This window comes from Dendrobium catenatum, unplaced genomic scaffold (genome assembly GCF_001605985.2).
Source record: "Dendrobium catenatum unplaced genomic scaffold, ASM160598v2 original_scaffold_194949, whole genome shotgun sequence".
NCBI lineage: Eukaryota > Viridiplantae > Streptophyta > Magnoliopsida > Asparagales > Orchidaceae > Dendrobium > Dendrobium catenatum.
Genome location: NW_021513367.1, coordinates 198,818 through 221,236, shown reverse-complemented (window position 1 = coordinate 221,236; position 22,419 = coordinate 198,818). Strand labels below are relative to the sequence as shown.

The 22,419-nt window shown below is 34.9% G+C and overlaps 1 protein-coding gene across 1 annotated transcript; it reads right to left on the bottom strand.

Annotated features, from left to right (window-relative positions):
* Nucleotides 1-1,476: 1,476 nt before the first annotated feature.
* On the bottom strand, nt 1,477-21,593 carry LOC110114016 (calmodulin-binding protein 60 B-like). Its single transcript, XM_020846763.2, has 8 exons — nt 21,210-21,593; nt 19,005-19,080; nt 17,829-17,887; nt 15,221-15,714; nt 14,969-15,129; nt 14,693-14,896; nt 8,428-8,656; nt 1,477-2,355 (listed from the first exon to the last, which is right to left on the bottom strand). Exons 1-8 carry the CDS (start codon nt 21,338-21,340, stop codon nt 1,763-1,765), a joined length of 1,947 nt encoding a protein of 648 aa, XP_020702422.1. The 5' UTR covers nt 21,341-21,593; the 3' UTR covers nt 1,477-1,762.
* Nucleotides 21,594-22,419: the final 826 nt, after the last annotated feature.

Here is a 22,419-nt window from a genome sequence, read left to right as displayed (position 1 = left end):
AAGCTTAAATTTTGATATCTTGAAAGTGGTTAATTTTGAATATTTCTATACTTTTTTTAGATGACAAATTTTTTAGGATAAAATATTTTAGAATTAATAGAAACCAATGCCTAAAATATAGCACGCACAATCAACTTGATGGAAGAGAATTTTCTAAGAAGTTTTTTTTTTAGATATGGAGCACCTTTAAAATGAATTTCAAAATTTAAATAATGATTTTAGAAACTCCAATTTAAGAAATTTATAATCAATATAATTTGTTCTTGGTAAGATTATACCATTTAGACCTAAACCAAAAGATTTTGAACGCATCTTGACCTAGAACAACCCTATTTGAGCGAGATGATCCAAATTAGACCAATTTGAAATAGTCAAAGGCTTTATTTAAGACAATTTTCTTGCTCCTTAAAATAACTTTTTAGAACAAAAAATTTAAATTTTTTTTACTAGAAATTACTTTAAGAAGCAACAAGCCGTCCCAAAAAAAGTCAGGCTTCGTTTGTTACAGCTTTTTTTATTTCTCCTTAAAATAGTTTTCGAGTATAAAAATTTTAACTTTTGCACTATGAAGTTGTTTTAAAAAGCAATAATAAAGTCATTCTAAACGAAGCTTAAGATTTTGTTTGGGATGACTTTCTTATTGTTTCTTAAAGCAGTTTTTTAATATAAAAATTAAAATTTTTGTAGAAAAAAATTACTTTAAAAAATAAAAAGAAAGCCATGCCAAACGAAACCTAAGAGACCTAATTGCTCTAATGAGCTTTTTTGACAACCCTATTAGACATGTCAATAATTTTGATGGCATATTTATATGTAATATTTGTCCATCACATTTTTATAACTTCATATTTGCATGTTCTTTATATATATATATATATATATATATATATATTGAAGGTGTAACCAAAGCATGACAAACCAGATTTCTAAAACACATATTACAAATTTCTTTTTTAAAGCAATATTCACATTAAATAAACGAGAAATTAAAAAAAAAAACTTAAAAAAATAATATTTTCCACAATAAGCAGCATGATTGTATATAATATATGTCCAACACATCTTTAAGATGTCCCAAAAACCTCAAAAAAAAAAAAAAAAAAAAAAAAAAAGTGTAACAATTGTCTTCATAGAAAAATGGGAATTATTGATGCTATAAACCAAAACAAATGCAATGTGCATAGAGGGACAAATTTTAGGCTTTGTTTGAGATAACTTTCTTATTGTTTTGTTTTTCATATTGCAACCGAATTTTTATTCGGGCACTGCAGTTTCGCTGTTTCCAAAAAATTTTGTACACGGAAACTGTTTTCTACAATAGCTTTAAAAAATTACTCTCCCTACAGTAGTCTACAATACAATAAGAAAATTGACCCAAACGAAACCTTAATCCCACCCATCCATGTCACATCAATATTATTTTGCAAAGCTAAAGAAAATTCATCCTGAAAGCAATATCAATGTTGTTCACACAAGTGGCATAAACTGCATTCAAACTTATTTGAAATAAGCACTATTTAAGGAATCCGAATCCATGCTACTGACAAAACTAAGAAGATTTAGTAGGACAACGTTTGTTCATTCACCAAATAATCTTAATTCAAACAGCCTTTCCTGATATTTTGTAGAAGAAAAAGTGCTCAAGGATTGGCATAAACTGAACACGGGAAGAACATTAATATACAGTGAAGAGGAATTCTCTAACATTACCAGCAGGACTTCCAGACTCTTCATTTTACAATTGCTAACAACATTACCATTACTAATCGTCTTCGAGCTCGACAAGATGAGCTCTTCTTTCAGCTGCTTTCTTCCGAATAAAAATTCCCCATCTCATGGCTGCCTTGATCTTAAGCCACCCAACAACAGCTTTACCAGACGAACGGCTGCGATCATCATCGAAGTTATAGCTGGGGAATGGAGATGGAATGTATGATGGGAAGCCATATCCATCTTCCTGGAGATTACTAGTAGCTGCTCCTCCCATGTTGAAGACTCGAAGTAGATGCTGCATATCCTCATTCTCAAGAATCTCATGGCTTCTCATTCGTATCTCCTCCTCGGAGAAAAACTCGTCGACGCCACGATTGTCACGTGGACGGGACCAGTCATCATAGGAGTTTGCATTTACTGATTGTACGGGCTGATAACCTAAGCTTGCGTGCTGAGGAGGGGGCAAAGCAAGCCCTGGATTGTTGCTTCTAGTGACAAGAGTCTGGTGAGATGAGCTATTGAATTGACTCTGTGGACCAAAAGAATTGTTGTCATATTGCATGTGGACATCTGAGTTGATCTGCTGGGTTTGATTTGCATATCTGGCAGGTTGGTTCCCATTATACGGTGCAGCAGCTATCCCTGATAATGTAGATGAAGAAAATCAAACAATCAAAATCAGTTTTAGGATGGATTGAGAAGGAAGGAGGGGAAGAAGAAGAGAGTCATAGATTGATAGAGGCTGCAGTGACGGTTGTTTAGGGAGGAGATCAAAGCATTTCAATTTGGAATTTATCTAGATACCAAATGTTCCAACTTTACTAACAAGGGTAACAAATTTTTCTGCTATACATAAACACTGGGTTTACACATAGGTCAATCAAACCTTTCCATTTATTTTACTTTTGTTATAATTATTTAAAAAACTACATTCTTTACAGTCATAAATATGATGAGAGCTATCGTAGACTGTCAACTTGTGTCTGAGATAGGAGAAGGTAGAGTTGGGTAGAGCTTTTGTTAAAATGTCAGCTACCTGATCTGTTGAAGATATATGTCAAACAGTGATAACAGCGGATTGTATAGCTTCATGGACGAAATGATGATCGATCTCTATATGTTTTGTCCGCGCATGAAAGATCAGGTTGTTGGTGATGGGGAGAGTAGAAATATTATCACATAACAAAGAAGTTGTATCCAGACTAAGGGAAAAATCTTGGTAGAGACGAGAAAGCCAGATAATTTCAGTAGTTGCGGCAGCAAGGGAGGGAGCGGTATTCAGCCTCTGTAGACGAATGAGAGACCATAGTCCGTTTTTTTACACTCTAGGTGATGAGGTTAGGACCGAGAAAGATACAAAAACCAGTAGTGGATTTGCGATCTTGGTCATCAACTGCCCAATTCAAGTAGAAAATGCTTGAAGCTGGAGTTGGCCTCGTTTGAAAAGAAGACCATGGGTTGGGGTACCCTTTAGGTACCGAAGTATGTGCTTAAGTAGATGATTTATTTACAGCAAATGCAATCTTAGGACGGGTGGAGGTAAGGTATTGAAGGGATCCAATCAACTATCAAAACATGGAAGGATTATGAAATGGTTGTTGCAGGGGCGGAGGATTGAGGATTGGATTACAATTTGTCATGCCAGCTTTTTGTAGAAGTTTCATGATATAGGCATGCTGAGAAAGGTGATAGGATTGGTTTTTCTAAAGTGACATCGATTCCAAGAGACGGGACAAATTGCCGAGATTTCGCATATTGAAATGTAGCTGAAGTTTGTGTAGAAGAGCAGTGGTAAAAGAATGATCATTACTAGTGACCAAGATATCATCAACATAGATGAGAAAGTATATGTGGATATTATTGGTGTTGTAGATCATTTGAGAAGAATCAACTGAGCTGGAATGAAAACCTTGAAGAGTAAGATAAGAGGAAAGAGTGGAAACCATTGACAGGGAGTTTGTTTGAGACCTTAGTAGATATACATGGTTAGGATATTAGATATCTTGAAAACCCTATGGTTGAGACATGAAAACCATTTCATCTAAAGAACCATGAATAAAGGAATTGGCTCTATCAAGTTGTAGAATTGGCTACTAAAAATGAAGGGAAATTGTGAGAAATAGACGAATTGTGAGAGATTTAGCAACGTGGCTAAAGGTTTCATGATAATCAAACCCATACTCTTGTTTGAATCCTTGAGCAACAAGCCGTGCCTTGAAACAAGCAATAGAGTCATCGGAATGTTTTTTAATTTTAAATATTCATTTGCATCCAATGACATTTTGATGGGGTTGCGGTGGAACTAGTATCCACGTGCCTTGAGCTTTTTATTTCATATGCATATTGTAGTTGCATTACACCACCTCAACACAACTTGTTGAGCATTAAATTCAGCAGATAGGACTTGACGCCATTCAAGGATTTTAAAGGATGAATTGTAGTTGGTTGGGGTGGTTTGAATAATATGACTGAGGTCAAGAATTTAGCGGGGTTTAAGAGAGCCTGTATGAAGTCGGGAGACCATTACGTGTCGGACTTGTTGTGGAGCTGAGATTTGGTAAGTGGAAGGTGTAAGAGATGAGGTGGAAGAAGGGGGAAGTGGCATTTAGTGGGGATGAGAATGTTGAAGAAGATTTTTGTGTGCTGTTAGGAGGAGATATAGTAGATGCCAAAGGGGGTGGAACGGTAGTTGTAGGTAAAGGAAATGAAAAGTTTTCTGTGGAGGATATGGAAGAGGATATGGAAGAGGATGAACTTGGAGGTATATTTGATTTGTCAAATATAACATGCCTGGATACAAAAATGCAGCTCGAATTGGGGTTGTAGCATTTGTATCCTTTTTTATTTGAAGTATATCCAATGAAAATGCAGGGAATTGAGCGGGGTGCAAGCTTATGTGAGGCATAGGGTCGAAGCCAGGGATAACATGTATAACACCAAAGACATAAATATGAGAATAGTTCGGTGTTTGTTGTAGAGAAGCTGTAAAGGAGATTTGTGAGAGATTTGTGAGAAGTAGTTGGAGAAGGGAGACAATTAATAAGATATACAACAGTGAGAAGAGCGTGAACCCAAAAATGATAAAATAACTTGGATTCACATAGAAGAGTATGAACTGTTTCTAGGAGATAACGGTGTTTTCGTTCAGCAATACCATTTTGTTGAGGAGCATAAGGGCAAGTATGTTGGTGATGAATGCCATTTTTAGCTAGAAAGGTGTGAAGGTTATGATTAAGGAACTCGCTACCACCATCGGTTCGGAGAGTTCGAATGGCTTTATCTAAATGTTTTTCGATGAAATTTTTGAATTGAATAAAATTGTGTGCAATATCTGATTTAAATTTCAATGGAAATATCCAATTATACCGAGAGTAGTCATCAATAAGAATTAAGTAAAAATAAAAACCATCTGTAGAAGCCACAGGGGATGGACCCCAAACATTCGCATGGATCAATTCAAGAGTAGTAGAAAAACTTGTGGATTCATTAAAAGATAGTTTGTAACTTTTAGCTATAGCGCAAGAGTTACAAATAGGGGGAGAATAGGAATAAATACATAAACGAGCTCAATGTTTTGCAATAACAGAAACTATAACTGAATTTGGATGGCCCAAACATTGGTGCCAAAGACTATTAAGTAGATGTTGCAAGAAACACAGTTGGTGGAGTGAGCCTTCAGGTGGAGCTTGTGGAGATCGAGTAGAGGCCATTAAGACAGGATCCTTGGAGAAGAAGTTGTTGATTGCGATCCTTGATGACATAACTAGAAGAGTTAAAAGATCTAGAATAGTTGTTATCAGCAACAAGATTAGATATGGAGAGGAGTTTGTATGATGAGCATGAAACATCAAAAGAGAGTTTAGTGTGAGCATATGAGCGGGTGTAGGTAGGAGAACTTTGCTTGAATGAGCAATGGGAAGAGTTGTATCGTTGCCAATGAGTACTTGATCTAAACCTTGATAAGTATAAGCATTATGTAAGGAGTGGAGCTCAGATGTTAAGTGAGCTGCTGCTCCACTATCACTATCAAGATACCAAGGAACAGAAGATGGTGTTGATGACTCAGCAAGCAAGGCATGAAAAGCAGACGAAGTGCATTGAAGGTTGGCATGGTGTCAGCAAGAGAAGGCGGAGTGACCTCTTTTTCAACATATTTGACAATCAACTGAAGTTTTTGCTTTGCCGCCCCTAAAGGATACGAACGTATAGAACAAAGAACAACCACAACCTCGAAACTGAAATAGCTGACGACCATGACCACGGCTCCTAGTTAATGCAAGAGAAAACTGGGTATCAGATGTGGCATACGGATCCGACAGAGAGAGCTCTTTGGCAGCATCAGTGGCAAGATTTATTTCTTCGCTGCAGAGAAGGGAGTATAAATCATCTAGGAAGATAGGGGTAAGCTTGGTTCTAATTGATGTTTTGAAAGTTTGATTGTTTGTGGGCGGGCAACTCATTTAGAATGTATAGGATAATATCTTCTATATCAATAATCCCACCACCATCAGCAATGTTATCCACCAGGTGTTTGACTGTAGAGAGGTAATCGGTCATCCATTGATTTCGCATAGTAAGTGAATGAAGCTCGTTCTTGAGTTAAACTTTGGAAAGGTTTGTGGAGAACAGTCGACACTCAAGAGTTGTCCATACGGAATGACAAGAGTCCAAGTTAATGATGTAGGGTAGCAATGAGGAGGAAATGGTAGAGAGGAGAGCAAAGAATAAGTTTTGGTCAAGAAGAAGCTAGTGAGTATAGAGGGGATTTAGCGTTAAGTGTTCTGTACCAGAGATGATATGTTTGGGTGGGCATGAGGTGGTGCCATCAAGGTACCCAATGAAACTATTTGCGAGAATAAGCTTCTGAATTTGAGGTAGCCATGTGGGGTAGTTGTCCGGCAACAACTAAATGTGAAAAACATTTTTTATATTAGAGACCAAGAACTTTAAGGAGGCAGGAATAGGGGTTTCTGTGGTGTTAATCGTGGAGCTAGCAGGGGGCTTAACATTGGTTGACGAGGTATGAGAGGTATCATTTGCAGTTCCGCAAATAGCTCTGATATCATAGTGAAATACCTGTAGAGCTTGTTTACAAGCTGCTGTATAAAATACAGCTTGAACAGAATAGAAAAACTGAAAGTAGAGAAGAACAGAAGAAACATAGTAGTATGTTTCATTAATACAAAGGATGCTGTAAACAGTAGTTACATATATACTAGCCAAGACATTAAGGTAATTACATAAATGCCATTTGAGGTGGTTAGAAAGTAGCGGCTGTGATTTAATCAGGTGAAAAGATAGCCATGTGAAATCTGAGAATGCAGCAGGCGAGAAGAAATTAATGGAGAACAAGGAAAAAGGGATTTCCAGGATAGCACCTTTATTACTTCACATATTTCACATATGTGCTCAAAACACTACTTCTAAGGTATCAGTAATCAATTTCAATCAAATAGCTCGATATATAATCTCAAATTTTTTCTAATATACTGTTATTTAAGTACATTATATAAAATTTTCAGCGACCAACATCACAAGCCAAACGCATATTGTAGCAGTTTAGAATTAAAATGTATTTGCTTATTTATACACCTAAAGGAAACTTTTAAGATTTAATTTAATTGAAAAAAAATCATCAATTTAGCCATGTAAAATTGTCATGATTAAATGATAAATAATGTGAAAAAGATCAAAATGGTCTTGGACTACATATGATGGGTTATTTTAATCCCAAACTATCTAATATATCAAATTTAGTTCATTGAGTTCTCAAATCTAATCCAAAATAATATTTTGACTCTTATCCAAAATAATCCAATAGATAGACTATTTGGAATTAGATTTTATTAGTCAATAGACTAAAATGGGCACATAAGATAGTCTAGTCTGAGAAGGACCATTTTGATCTTTGTCATCCTGATAAATAAATATCAGAATCTTTGGTCCATAATTCTTCAATGAAACTCATTATACACAGGTTTTGATCCTAGTATTTCAGACTACACTTACATTAAGGTAGTATGATCTGACAAAATGAATTCAACACGTACATAACCATATGCACTTAATATTAGTTCCATATTTTGCTATTTAAGCTTAAAAAAGATGCAAGCTCACAGATCAGATAAGGCAATTGTGAGGTGGATATGCTATGATCTTAGCTTCTAATTTCCACTTTGCTTTGAAATATTAGAAACCAACTCATCTAACCTTGAAAGTCAATGTTAATTGTTCTCTAATTGGCAGCTGCTTGCATTAAGCAAGCAGTATAATTAGATGATCATGATTTCTAACGCGTGACTTCACAGTAATCAATGTTCTTCTTTAAAATCTCATAACATGTTATAAAAGTAATATAAGGTTTATCCATCAATTAGTTACGATTTCCTTCTAATATATTTTGCTCTTTAACTTTAAAGATTAAGCAGAGATCTGTAATTTTGTTGAACAAATAAGGAACCTATTGAATGAATTGTTGATTGAAAATATGGCTTATTATAAATGAAAGATGACCCTCTCAGCGAGTAAAAATCCAAAAAGCAGATAGGACTGTCGAAGATTATGCAAGGAACTCCGAAAATGATGATAACCTTAATACATATTAGTCATCGAAACAAAAGAAATACAACACTACAATGGAATATAAATGGAATCTGATCAATGCTGCTTGAGAGTATAAAGGCATAAGATGGTGCAAATTAATTAAATTCTCACCTCCAACGGGCACCGAGGTATCAATTGAAGGCTGCTCTACAGCAACTGGAGCTGGTAACTGCTGCTGTGCAACTTGTTGGATTTGTTGGGAATAAGTAGAACAATCTGATGAAGTTTCACTGCGAGTGGCCTTATTGTTGTTTTTAAAGCTCAAAAGGGCCTTGCCATCATACTCTATAACGTTCAACCAATTATCATATGCCTTCTTTACCAACGTATCAGCAAATATCTGCAAATATCAAATGTTTGAATTTTCTCTCAGAGGCCATGAGTATTTTTAAGGCACTAAGATATTAAGAGATACCGTTGATGACAAACATGACATGACAACATACCGTTGATGACAAAAGAATGGCAAAAACAAAATAGTAAATGATGAAGAACTCCAAATAGCATGCATCCGGCATGCTCAAGGTTATTGCCTGAGCAAATTATGTGATTTCTAAAAGTTGAAATTTTAGCTATCATGTTTCAGAGTTAAAGACAATTACAACAAGAGAGCTTAAAAATACAACACTGGAGAGCTTAAAGTATTTTTTTTATTTGAGCATGAGTTCTACATGCAGTTAAGAAAGTTGTCACATCCCAAACCCTGACAAGCATGCTATTAGGAAACACTTGAAGATCTCAAGTGAAACCTAACCTAACGATTTTGACAAAAAAACCGAGAACGATCCACAAAATCAATGGAAAAAATCAGAAAATAGGAGATTTTATTGCAATAATCCAACTAACGGAAGAAAAATAGCAAAATACAATTGATCCTCTATTCGAGAGGAGCATCTATCTCTCCCAAATCTCTAGACGCCGCTAGAGCCCAAAAAAACCTAAGAGATCTCAAATTTCAGTCAAATTCAAGATGCCCTAACCCTAGGAAAACAAAATATTTAATGCATACAATCCAAAATAAACTTTACACAAAAATTTACTATAAAGAAGAAAAAAATGCATTCAATCCAAAAGGAAATCTCTAAACAGTTCCTACATTCAAATTTCCCTCCTAACTCCCTTCAAAAACCTTCCTAAACCACTATGTCTGGGCGTTGGATCGCGCGACATATGCAGGAGGCGGGGATTTCCACCTCAGTTTGTTCGTAGGCCGGTCCCATATGGACCGGCTGGACCAGTCTAACACATGCCTCAAGCCTCCAATGCAATAGTGAGGGGGACAATATAAAACTTCCCTCTCAAGCAAAATACTTCAAGTTTATGTTATGGGGGAGATAAGCAGTCAGCCCAATCAGCCGACCCAGCTAGGGCCGATCCAGCAAAACCAGGCGGGCAGAGAGTGGGCAGAACAGGCAGCAAGTTCAGCCCCCCTTGTGGGGCCCAGCAAAGCTTTGATTAAATATACTAGGGGAGGAAATAAGGAGGGAAATAAGAAAGAAAAGAATTATAATTTTGAAATAGAAAAAGAGAGGAAAATTAATTAAGGGGGCTGCTTTTGGGGGGAATTAAGGAGTTTAATTAGGGTTGATTCTAGGGTTTGTTTTTGAAGTTTTGTTTTGAGAGTTTGCTGTAGGTTTTTGTAGAGTTTTCTTGAGGGTTTCCTAGCAACGTCTAAGTCAAGTGGGAGAGACGATCTACCTCTCTAATAGTAAATCATTGTATCTTACTTTGGTGTTGCAGTATTAATACAAAATCAACCATCATTTTTCAATTTATGTTGTTTTTATTATATTTTCTTGCTGATTTCGTCTTCAAGGCATATCATGTTCTTAAATCAAAAGTGCTCGAGGGGTCCTCTAGGACTCGGGCATCAGTCTGACACCAAGCAAACTACTCAACATGCAGAACCATACAATAAAGTTAGATTTGAATGAAAAAAAAAACAATACCAATATACCATATGAAACTTAGGGCAACATGTGAACCAATGCACTCGATAAACAACTCAAATTTGGCATAATTAATATTTGTTCAAGTTCATTCAAATTAGTAAATAAACTAGCTTGAACTCTTTTTAAAGACTCGATGGCTAAATGAACAAAGCTTGGGAGTTTTACATACATACCACTTAATACTATTCTATTTACATATTTAACACCTAAAACTTTAATATTACATAAATACCACCCATAGTTCATTTTCATACAAAATATGAGTGGTAGAAATGAAATATATGAGTGGTAGGAAAGAAATATAAGTGGTATATTTGATATTAAAATAATATAGGGTGGTATGGATGTAATATTAAAGTTTTAGATGTTAGATATATAAATAGAATGTTATAAAGTGGTATGTATGTAAATTTCCCTTATTTATTTATAGTCTAATATGCCTCCCAATTCATATATCTTATATTCATAATTCCACCTCTTGCTAAGCCAACAAGCTTGCCGTGTCCCTCGCAAGGGGAAAGAAATATGCCCTAAGAAGTGATATTCGAAAAAGATGCCACTATAAGAAGGGGAAAGAAATGTGATAGTCCATAATATAGTGAAATTGAAAGCATCTTATTTTTTCATTAACTTGCCTAATTGTAGTAAATCATCTGACTTATATGAGATTAAAATGATGCAACCATTTTGAGAAGTTGGTATAACCGTATAAGATTACTTCCCAAGAAATACTTCTTATCAAAGTATATATTTATGTTTACGACTTCAACTTTTTTATTATTTTTAAACTAATTAATTTCTTATTAATGAATTTGCATATTGTTTTAATGCAACCCCTTCTTATTTCTCTATTTCAGTAACAATGTTTGTTGATAATTATTTATATTGTATGATTACAATAAATCTTATGTTGATGTCTATTCATGACATATTTATTAGCTTGTTTAATTGATGTTTATTTAGTTGAGGCAAGTAATTAGATACTAATTTTAGATTTATTAAATTGTTTGTTCATTTAAACTTAAAATTATTTGTTAATAAAAGTACTTCATTTTTTAGCTTGTCTTTTAGCTCTTTAAGTACTTGCTTGATTAATTCAAGAAAGTTAAGTAAAAGCCAAGCTAAGTCATTAAAAAATATAAATAAGCCAAGTATGAAGATATAATCACCTCTAATCACAAATTTCAATCACACGGGGAATCAAAAACTTATGAAATCATTTAAACATCAATGCCAAAAAATATGCTCCACTAATGGGTTAAGATCCCCAACCTCAATATGAACACTAAGTGTTGTGACTGCCAAGCCTCAGCCTTCCGCCAACCTTTCGCTGCTTCAAATGCTGCCTCTTAACTCTCCACAATAAAAGGAATAGTGAATATGCCACCACCACCTAATCTCACTATCTCAACAGAATAACAACAAACCTTACCCTAGGGGGTTTTCTTCTCTTAAACAAGGACCCTGGTAAGAAAATCAACAATTGATAATCATACAAGCGATACTCATTCAATGCATCAAGGCAAATGACAACATTCTCAAAAAGAGAACTTCTTTCCAACTACTCTTAACACAGCATCTTCCTGCAGGTTATCATTCTAATGGTCATGAGAGATAAGGCTTCTCAAACAATGTTAAGGGTAGGATGACTCACAACATACACATTACTCCCTGCCAAAAGCAAAAAAAGAGCATAAGATGCTAATTATTTGATTGATCAGGTGACTACATTACTTGGGCCTAATCTATTGAATCTACTTATTTGGCCAAATGCTTTTGTTTCTTCCTGGAAATCTAGCTAGAAACACAGATCTAAGTTACTATATAGCTCCACTCGGCACATATACTAACATTTGGATTCCAATTAGGTTCATTTAGTTTTGTTCGATGTTATCCTCTACATTTGGTCCAGAGTGAATGATAGATGAGATTGCTTGCAAAGGGAAGAGAATGATGATCTCCGATAATTCAAGGAGGGGTGAGACAGATCCAAGGCTTAATTGAGAGATACCATAAGGAAGTGTCTTCATAATGATAGAGTTATCAACTCAACAAATTAACAGTCTCCACCTACGTGAAATAGAAAAACCACCTACCATAGGATCTTCTTTCCTTAAATAAGGACCCTAATAGGAAAATCAACAATTAGTGATCATCTGTGTGACGCTAATTTAATGCACTCTAGTAGCAAACGACAACTATAAAAAAAAATGTTCCTTTCCAACTACTCTTACACATGGCATCTTCCTACATTATAAATTTCCAACAGTCGAGAGATAAGACTTCTTGAACAATCTGGTGATTATCAGGAACCAAAACAAACAAATTGCTTCTAAACAAAAGTAGAAAAAGAGCATAAGATGTCAATTGCTCAATCAATCATTGGACATCATTCCTCAAACCTAATATATCGAATTTGATTGCTTGACCAAATGCTCATGTTTCTTCTTGACTTCCTATAACTCCGCTTGAATACACAAATCTATTCAATTACATAGTATCAATCGACACCTATACTCACATTAGGATTCCACTAAAGTTCATTTGACTTTGTTTAATGTTGCTGTCCGCATTTGATTCAAGATGAGCATAAATGAGATTTCTTGTGAAGGGAAGAGAATGATGCTCTTAGATAATTCAAGGAGTCATAAGGTAGAGCCAAGGCTTGACTGAGACATACCATAAAGTGGTGTCTTTACAAATGGTTGAGTTACATAACCATAAAGGATATTTTTATTGAAGGTAGAGTTGCACAACCATACAGGTTTACCTACACACCCAAGAATTGAATTTTCGTTGGTGTGGTCCTTTATAATTTTCCCCTAAGGGATTACATCCCTTCCACATATTTTCATGATGAATGGTCACATCCCAAAGGAGTAGTCACTTCCTTTAATTTTCCTTCATAGGAACTTAAGTTGTGCTTAGGTTTTGGCATGCTATGTAGGTGGTTTCAAGAAGATTTTATCTTTCAACGCATCTTATGTTTAGATATCATCCTTGTTTTTCTACACATTTTTTTTCTTACTTCAGAAGTCAAATCTAGGATGTCTCTCTTATGGTAGCAACATCCTCTTGACACTATTACTGACATCCCATGATCAATGCTAGGTGTGTATCCTTTAGCATGTAGTGTAAGCTTAATTAACTTTATATGGAAGTGCTAAATGTCATTGTCTAACCCCATTATGGTCTGAGGTTTAGCCTTAAATGTTCATATTCTCTATTCGAGTTGGGTCAAACTCTTCAATAATGTTAGCGAGATTTTGGCGTTGAATAATCATGATGTCATGCCAAATCAATTTTAACTTGCTTGATCAACTACCTTAAGACCTCTGAGAGTAGGCACTCAAGGCCTCCTCAACAGATCTTTCCTCAATATCCTCAACTAGGTGATGATGCAGGTAAGTTTATGCGAAGATTTTGTGACACACAAAGTCTCCTAGTTAAGCTTAATGACTAATGTACATTTGCACTCCCATTTTGAACATCTCATAGCTTGACAAAGTTTAATCTAGCTGACCACACTAGCAATTCGCTTTCATCGTTGAAACTGACTTAATTGGTTTGATTTAATGATATCGAGTCATTGGTAAATCGAGCCTTCTTGATCAGAGCAACTAGTTAATCGGCAACTTGCCCTTCATAGAGTGAGAATAAAAACTTAATCTCATATAATCACTTCAAGATTTGGTTCTAGATCTCTTAACTGATTGAGGTAGATTTGGTAGTATTCCAACACTATAGAATCAATACAACAACATAAAATATTTATCCCACTGCATGGGGTCGACCAATTTAGAAACCAATGAATATTTGATGATTCTTCCCAATGACCATATTGAAAAAACAACCTATTATTAAACTTATCATCACTCAAAATATCACAAAATTTGAATCACCCAACATATGTAAGGGCTGCTGGGTTTCAAATTAAATAACTTAAAGGATTATAACATAATTAGTCTAACGCCTCTTTAAAATGCGTGACTTAATATAAGTGGAATTAGCTAGCCCAGACACCATAAAGGGAACAAAAACAATTAGCAGAACTAGATTCTTAATCCATGTCTATTGTCAACTAACCTCGACCAACATCTCTTAGAAAGTATAAAATTTAGCAATCGAAAAACAAGCGAACAATATGAACCTTCTGGTTCTCATTGAGAGATTCAGCCGAGAAGTACTGTCCACAAGCAATCAACCCTGTAAATTCATAGATGTTGAAAATAGCACCAACATCTCTTGTTTCACCTAAATTGAATTAGCTAGCCCAGGCATCATAAAGAGGCAAAAACAATTGGCAGGACTAGATTCGTAATCCATGACTATTCTCACCTAACCTCAACCAACATGTCCTTTAAAGCGCTAAGAGCATTGGAATGTATAAACGCTAGCAATTAGACAACAAACAAAAAATATACCTTCTGGTTCTCATTAAGAGATTCAGCTGAGAAGTACTGTCCACTAGCAATCAACCCAGTAAATTCATAGATATTGTTGAAAATAGCACCAACATTCCGTGCTTCGTCAGAATAATATATATAGTATTTTCCACTAAGGACACAGGTCTTGGCATGCTCCACAAGGACATCCCACATTTTATTGGACATGCCGCTTCCAAGAATCTGCAATCATGAAAAAATTTCATTGGAGCAATAGTCATTGAAGATTTCACAACAGTAAGTAGTGAAACTTACATTCCTCAACCTCTGTGGATCCCTAATTAAAAGCCGAAGGAATTCTTCAACTGTACAAATCCCAACCTTATTTAATTTTTTGTGGAATGCACCATCTTTTCCTATCTTCTCCAATCTCCAAACTTCATCTTTTAGGGCAGGTGGATAATGTTTCTTGTATACTACATGCCATTAAAAATAAAACTTCAAAAAACAAAATTTCTACCAAAAACATTTAAAAGAGGTACTACCTAGAATCCTTAAAGCACCTACATTCTCCTCTGTGATCCTTAACTGTAAATGCTTCAGTTTTCCCCTCTCGAATTCGAACACCATCACAGAATCCAGATGCAACCTTCAAACCAAGCCTGAACTTCCTACTTCTTATCCAGCTAGAATTGTCAGTAAATGTTAGTTCTCCAAGGGTTCCCACCCCTTCTTTTAAGGAAACCTGTAAATCACCAGTTAAAAGGGGTCTCTTGCCTTCTCGCTCCTTGACAACATGACTTTCAAATTCTTCTTCAGTCCAATCTTCATCATCTTCATTATTGAAATCACCCTCAAGCACCAGAATATCTAGTTTTGCAGAAGACTCGGGCCCAGAAGTTATGACCTGGTTACTGTTTGCATCAATCAACACAACATGAATTGCAGCGCCTTGCTCTCCCTCTACCTTTCCTCCAGTAAAAATTGGTAAAGACAATCTTGACCTGAACTGCAGCTGCAAGCTTCTTCCATCAGGTCCTTCCAACCGTTTTGGAGAAGACCTGCACCAAATTATAATAAGAATTATTGCAAGAAAAAATAATATCACCAACATGACATGGTACAATAGTATCAACTAAAACTTCTAGGCCAGCAGACAAGCATTCAGAGTAGCAAGCACATTTGAATTTCATTGGTTCTTCAACTTCAATACGAGATGCATTGCTCTCAAGCACAAGGCGTAGGTATGATTTACATTAAATGAAAGTTGGAATCCAATCAAGTCATAAACAGAGAGAGTATCTCAGCCAAACAAATACTGCTTAGCAAATCCAAAGAGCCAAAAACTTATGAAATGGAAGTCAGCAAGCATAGTCTGTTGCGGACTATAAATATGCAATGGATCTGTAAGCAAAAATTAGATATTCTAACTTTTATTTTTAAACTACAACAAAATCAATATGTCATCAAGGAAATTGAAGAAAGTCATGACAGCAATGACCACTTTTCCTCTACGAGCAACATATATGGGTGGACCCCATCTCTGCTCACCCTGCTCTTGGTCTGTTCGATGTAGATTACATAAAGTAATTGCTAAAGAGCAAAGTCCAGTCAACTTCAAGCATTAAAACATTTTCCATATCAGATATGAATACATAGAAACCCATTATGCCTCCAAGACTAGTTACAGCTTGCAAATAGTTAGGCCACCTAGATATTTCATTCCGCTTATGAATTAAACTTGAAAACCATACCCACATAAAAAAATGCAATGAAATCCTAAAAAAAATCAAAAGTCATTGACTTTTTTGCATGATGAAATCCTCATATGCATCACAGTTCTGAAATGTCAATCTTCATCATTATCATTAGCATTATCCCAATTGTTTCGGATCGGCTTTACCAATCCCCATTTTCCATCCATTATGGATAAATGTCTCCCAAGGAGTGACACACATTAATAACGAATTATTTTACACAACTTTATCATCATAAATCGGAATTGATGGTGTAGCTTCTTTAAATTTTTAACTTTAGAGAAAGGTTGAATTATGATCCTGAAAGTTATCTGGAATCAAATTAGGCTAATCATATGACAATCATATCTACTAAAGGGAGTGGAGTCTATAAACAATTATTCTAAGATATATAAATCAATATCTTTGACTAAATAAAAATTTCATCATAAAATTTTCAATCTTATTTGTGCCAGTTGGATTTGTGATGCCTTCATGCATTATAAGTGACTACCTAATTCAGGGAAAATCCATATCTTTATAATGACATATTTCAGATTTTACCTAGTTTCTTTTATATATTTTGTTGCTTGCTACTGCACTTGATTTTCTTCAAATTCGATAGGAAAATCAATCTATTTATGATGATTAAATTACAACTGCATGTGATTTCACATTGCTTGAATTTTTTGTTAATTTCTTTGAATTTATTAGATTATTACATTGTGGTGATGATCTAATTTTTATATTTCTATTTTACGTTTAAAAAGTTGTTGGCTTATTTAGTGTTCAATGGTCAATAAATCTTAAGTTTCATTGAGTAATTTACATATAACACTTCATTCTAGTTGCATTAAGATGCCTAAATTTTAAATTGTCATCAACACTGCAAATGCAAATGCAACAATCAAACTCCAACTTGGGCCATATATTTTCATATTTGAAAAAAAATTCCACTTGCTAATAATAATTTGAAAATTTCCACAATTTGTTTGGTGATCGAAGGATATTGCTACTTTTGCATATTGTGACACATAAATGTTTCTTCAATTTAAGGGCACTGAAAAGGAACGTTAACACAGAATGAGAACCATAAAAGTAAGAGAGCCAATAACAAACTCAAAAACCTACATGATAATCTCAAAAGGTTTCACATTTATTTTATAATTTTCCACGACCAAACAACCTAATTACTCAACACTGTCAACTTGAAATTCTGATAAAAACACTATGTGATAACATTTAATGAATACAGACCCTACAGAATGTTTAAAAAAAAAAGCGTTAATAGTGTTGGAGACATTTTCTTGTAAGATGCAAAGGTAGGAAAATGGTTTAAGAAATAAATCAATGCTATGAAAAATACAAAAAGAAACAAATTGATATAAAATATTCCAAATTTAGCAATCTAACAGTAATTTAACATCCTAATGCCATACCTTGCCCCAAGCCTAGCAGGGCCAAGCTTTGCTAAAGCGCGCTCCACTTCTTCACTGACCTACATAACACAAACACCATAACTAAAACATAACTACCACCAAGAGATCGCAAGAATAATGAATAGATATGCAGACTATTAATACTAAACTGATTTCAATCATGGCCCTTTGGCCACCTGTACTAAAATATGCAGCTCATGAAAAACAATTAACCCTAAATTTAGCATAATGTAAACTGTGTAAAGAACAGTTTGCAAAAATTATCTGATTCCAAAAACTTTATTAAATCTTTCATCCCAGCTTGAATTTGCTAAGGAAGAGCAAAAAAGAGCTCATCAGCTCATCATAGATTTAGGAGTCCAGGTAGAAAATTTCAGACAAAATAAATAAAGCAATATCTTCAGTCCATGAATTGTCCATTATCTTACATGTCTTGCTGCATAAACTAAATCTAATACTGCTTCGATACTTATTCCATTGAATATTTAATATTATGGTTGATCATTCAATATGCAAGCATCTATTCACTATACTGAATAGAATCTTATTTAGATTTTGGGCCTCGTGGAATCAGTTTGGGGCTTTGCTTGGAAGACAAACCCAACCTGCAAATGTTCTTTTTTTGAAAGATTTTTTTTTTTTTTTGAAAGATAACCTGCAAATGTTCATTGAAGAGGAATTACTGGAAAATTAACTCATGGAAGATAGAAAATAAAATATCTCGCTTTAAAACGTAAATAATCAGCACTAAGGCATTTAACATGATCCAGAATTAAATGGAGAGATATTACATAAATACGAGTAACCCATTAACACAAAATAAAGAACAGGTCTTGATGTTTCTGAAAATTTAAATGCTGTCAAAATTTTAACTTAATAAAATTTAAGGAAATGCAAAATTATGACTAGAATAAACTGGATAAGGTGAAAAACTCATTCCAAAATTAATTAACATAACATCCATGAATAAATAAGCCATTGCATTTCACGAAGGAAAATATGCATGTAGCCATGTACTATATATCCTCCACAATAGGAAGATCATAGTCATAAAATCATCATTCAAAATGCATATAAGATTGGGGAATATGACCATATCTATCAAATCAAATGACTACCCACTGGAAATAATCCTAATTATACGAAAATGGAGAGGGAGTAAGCTTTTCAACTTACAACTCGACGAAGCACAGGCTCTAATGATGAACAAAGCTTCTGCAGACTATCAACCTTGAGAGCTTCCACAATCACACTGTAGAGAATATAAGTTATCTTTTAAATTAGCAGAGGCATCAAAATGTACATGGTGAACCTTTACAACAAAATGAACTAAAATAGAAACAAATAATATATTCCTGGATTCAGAAAAAGAGGATAACAAGTAGACTGTTTCCAAGAATCATTTCCAACCAGTTTCTTTGGCTTGATGGGAAAAGAAGGCAGCAATTAAACACAACTTAAAAAAAAATGCATTGATAAACATTTCCTAAAATTTCATTATAAACTTTCCCTGCCAAAAAGAAATTTATGATAAAACTCAGAAGTGTCTAATGAAAGTTTTATTCTAAAAAAGAAGAGGTGGACTAAGGCTTCGTTTGGGATGGCTTTCTTCCTGCTTCTTAAAGCTGATCTCTAGTTAAAAAGTTAAATTTTTTTTACTAAAAAGCCGCTTTAAGAAGCAATAAGAAAGCCGTCCCAAACAAAGCCTAAATTTATAACCATTAGGAAACTGGAATATAGCAATTTTCTTCAAGGGGAAATTGTGCATCTACTCAGTTCCCTGTGGATCATCATAAAAGTCAAATTCAATAACTATTACTTATATTCAAATACAGAAGAACAAACAAAAAATCGCCTGTGGAACTCAACAATTTACTACCGAGATTCAACTAATTTCTTGCTTTAAGGGTGCATGAACACATCGACATTATGATAAAATTAACAGAAAATAAATGACATAAGCAAAGCAGAATTATGAGTAGAGATTAAAGTTGACAACAAGGATATGAATAATATACACAATAAAAAAATCCAACTTCAGGGCTAGCTAATTCATTTGCTTTTGTTTTTACCACTACTGGACTACAAGAAGATGGTCATCAGCTATGGTTGAGCCAAACCAGTTCTGAAGTAGAATCCCGGAAAAGATACACTTGAAGCACTTACTCACAAACATTTGTAAGCACCTGAATTTCAATCCTAAGGAATAATCAACAAAAGCATGTTTTTTTCCCACACACAAGTACAAATGCCAACAACTTAAATGGAAAACTTCACCAAAAAAAAAAAGTTAAAATTAAATTAAAACCTCAACTGTATTAGAAGAGATTAAGGACCAAAAAAGAAAGCATAATAATTATCTTAAATTCCTCAACTGATTACTACACAGATTATATAACATGACTAAGATTTTCTTTCGACAATATTTATCTAACTTTTTACGTGAAAAACATAAGAATCCATGATGCAAATCAGTTCACGAATAGATGCAAAAAATTAGAACCTCACTACTTCGTACATGCTTCTAAAAATAAGGCACTTTTACTTTTATCCAAAACACCACACTCCAAATAGACTAAACTTTACAATTCCAACAAAAGAGAATGAGTGTAAACACCCTTAAAAAAAAACTAAACTACCATCACTGCAAATCCAATGAACCATAAAGCAAAACAATCATTAATTACCCTACCGAGCTACCAAATCCACTATTTTTTCACATCATTAAGTTGTATCTTCTTTAAAATAAACCAAACATGACTTCAAAATTTCCAAGAGAAACAAATCAAGATAACTTGTTACCACTAGAATGAAAAGAGGAAACTTAGATAACAATAACAACATTACAGGTTAATGTTCGGCTTCATTCCATATAAATTAACAACTGCAGGCATAAATAAAATAAAATAGGAAGAATTTGATAAAAATTTCAAACATAAAGGTGGTTATGCAAAGAAAGGTCCTAGTATAATAAGGCAACTGCTTCACTAGAAAGTTGAACTACCTAATAACCTTCGATTATTAGTCTTATAACCAAAACTTATAGAGAGAAAAACACCCTCTTTCACCACTAGTCTAGCAATCCAGTCTTAAATCAAAACAGTTTCTTTCACACATCTGAATCTAACTCTCTATCAATCACAAATCCCAATCCCAATCCCAATAAAAGGGAAGCAAGAATAGTTCGCACAAAACTGAAATAAGCAGTCACTTCAGAAAAAGAAACGCCATTTGGGGGACACTCAAATTCCAAGATCCAACTTAGCATCTACAAAGCGTTCTCCACAGACATCTAATTCAAATTTCAACACCAACCAGCTCTTCCACATTCACACACGCTCCTCCTTAACCATACGGGCGAAGGAGCCGACTTAACAGTACCTGGCAAGAGCCGGAACCTTCTGACGCTTCGTCTCTGTACCGCCGCGTTCGTCGCCGTCGCCAGTATCCAAAACCCGTTTCTCCCTTGTCATCGTCGTCGACCTCTCAAGGTTCCTTGTTGACCTCTGCATCTATCTGACCACGCAAACGGAACCCTAAACCGAGATCCGAGGCGTAGATCTTACGGAGCTTACTAAAAAGACCACACACTTCTCGGCCGGCTGCACCAATCAAAGAAGCCTGCTGAATCGGCGGATCGATAAAGACTTATTAGGGTAAAAGATTCCGTGATAAGCTTCCCCTCTTTTTGGAGAGAGCGAGGAGATGTTGAGCCCAGGGTGAAATGCAGAGTAGTTGACGGAGGCAGCTGACTGTTACAAAACTAGGCGCTGCTGAGCATTTTATCCATGTGTTTTTTGCTGGTAACCATTCAATATTATATTCATATAATCAATTTTTCCCGGTGCTTATCATCAGCTTAAAATCAGAGTAAAAAAAATCTCAGCTCTTTCTAGGTTATTGATTGAGAATTTTAACTATCAATTAATATTATCTTCAATTTAAAAAATTATTTCGCAACACTAAAATATAATAATATTTTAAAATGCAGTAATTCAATTCCAACCGAATTCTATTTTTTAACACAAAAGATAATATTTCGTGTATATTCTTTCTCAACCACACGCCTTAGTATTTCTTCCCTCTGTTTTGTATGTTTTCACTAAAAATGCATTTGTGAACAATGTCACGCCAATATAGTGTGGCACTATTCACGAACAAGAGAATGACGCATCTTTTGCCCTTCGATTGCAGAAGTTTGCGAACGTCAAATAGGGGTATGAAGCTCGGTTGGAGATGCCCTAAGAGAGTTTGAATTTGAATCTTACGTATGTGATGCGTCTAGGGGTGTCAATATTTGACCCGACACGAAAACCCGGCCCGAACTCGACCCGAAATTTTTGGGTTGGACCCGACCCATTTGAAAATCGGGTCGGGTTCGGGTTCATGAATTCGACCCGTTTGAAAAACGGGTCAGGTTCGGGTTGACCTGGCAAAACAAAAGCTCGGGCTCTTGGATTGCAACAGTAACCACAATTTTCTCATGGTTACTTATGATATTTTCTCTATAATTGATAAATGGGTATTTTAGTGAAAGCAAATTTGAAAAAAAAAAAAAAATCTATGAAGTATTGGATGAATGATTTATATT

Coding starts and splice junctions, on each gene's coding strand:
- LOC110114016 (XM_020846763.2), bottom strand. CDS start 21,340: ATGCAGAGGTCAACAAGGAACCTTGAGAGGTCGACGACGATGACAAGG. Junction 15,130..15,220: donor TAAGGATCACAGAGGAGAAT/GTAGGTGCTTTA, acceptor AATGGCATGTAG/TATACAAGAAACATTATCCA. Junction 14,897..14,968: donor ATCCACAGAGGTTGAGGAAT/GTAAGTTTCACT, acceptor TCATGATTGCAG/ATTCTTGGAAGCGGCATGTC.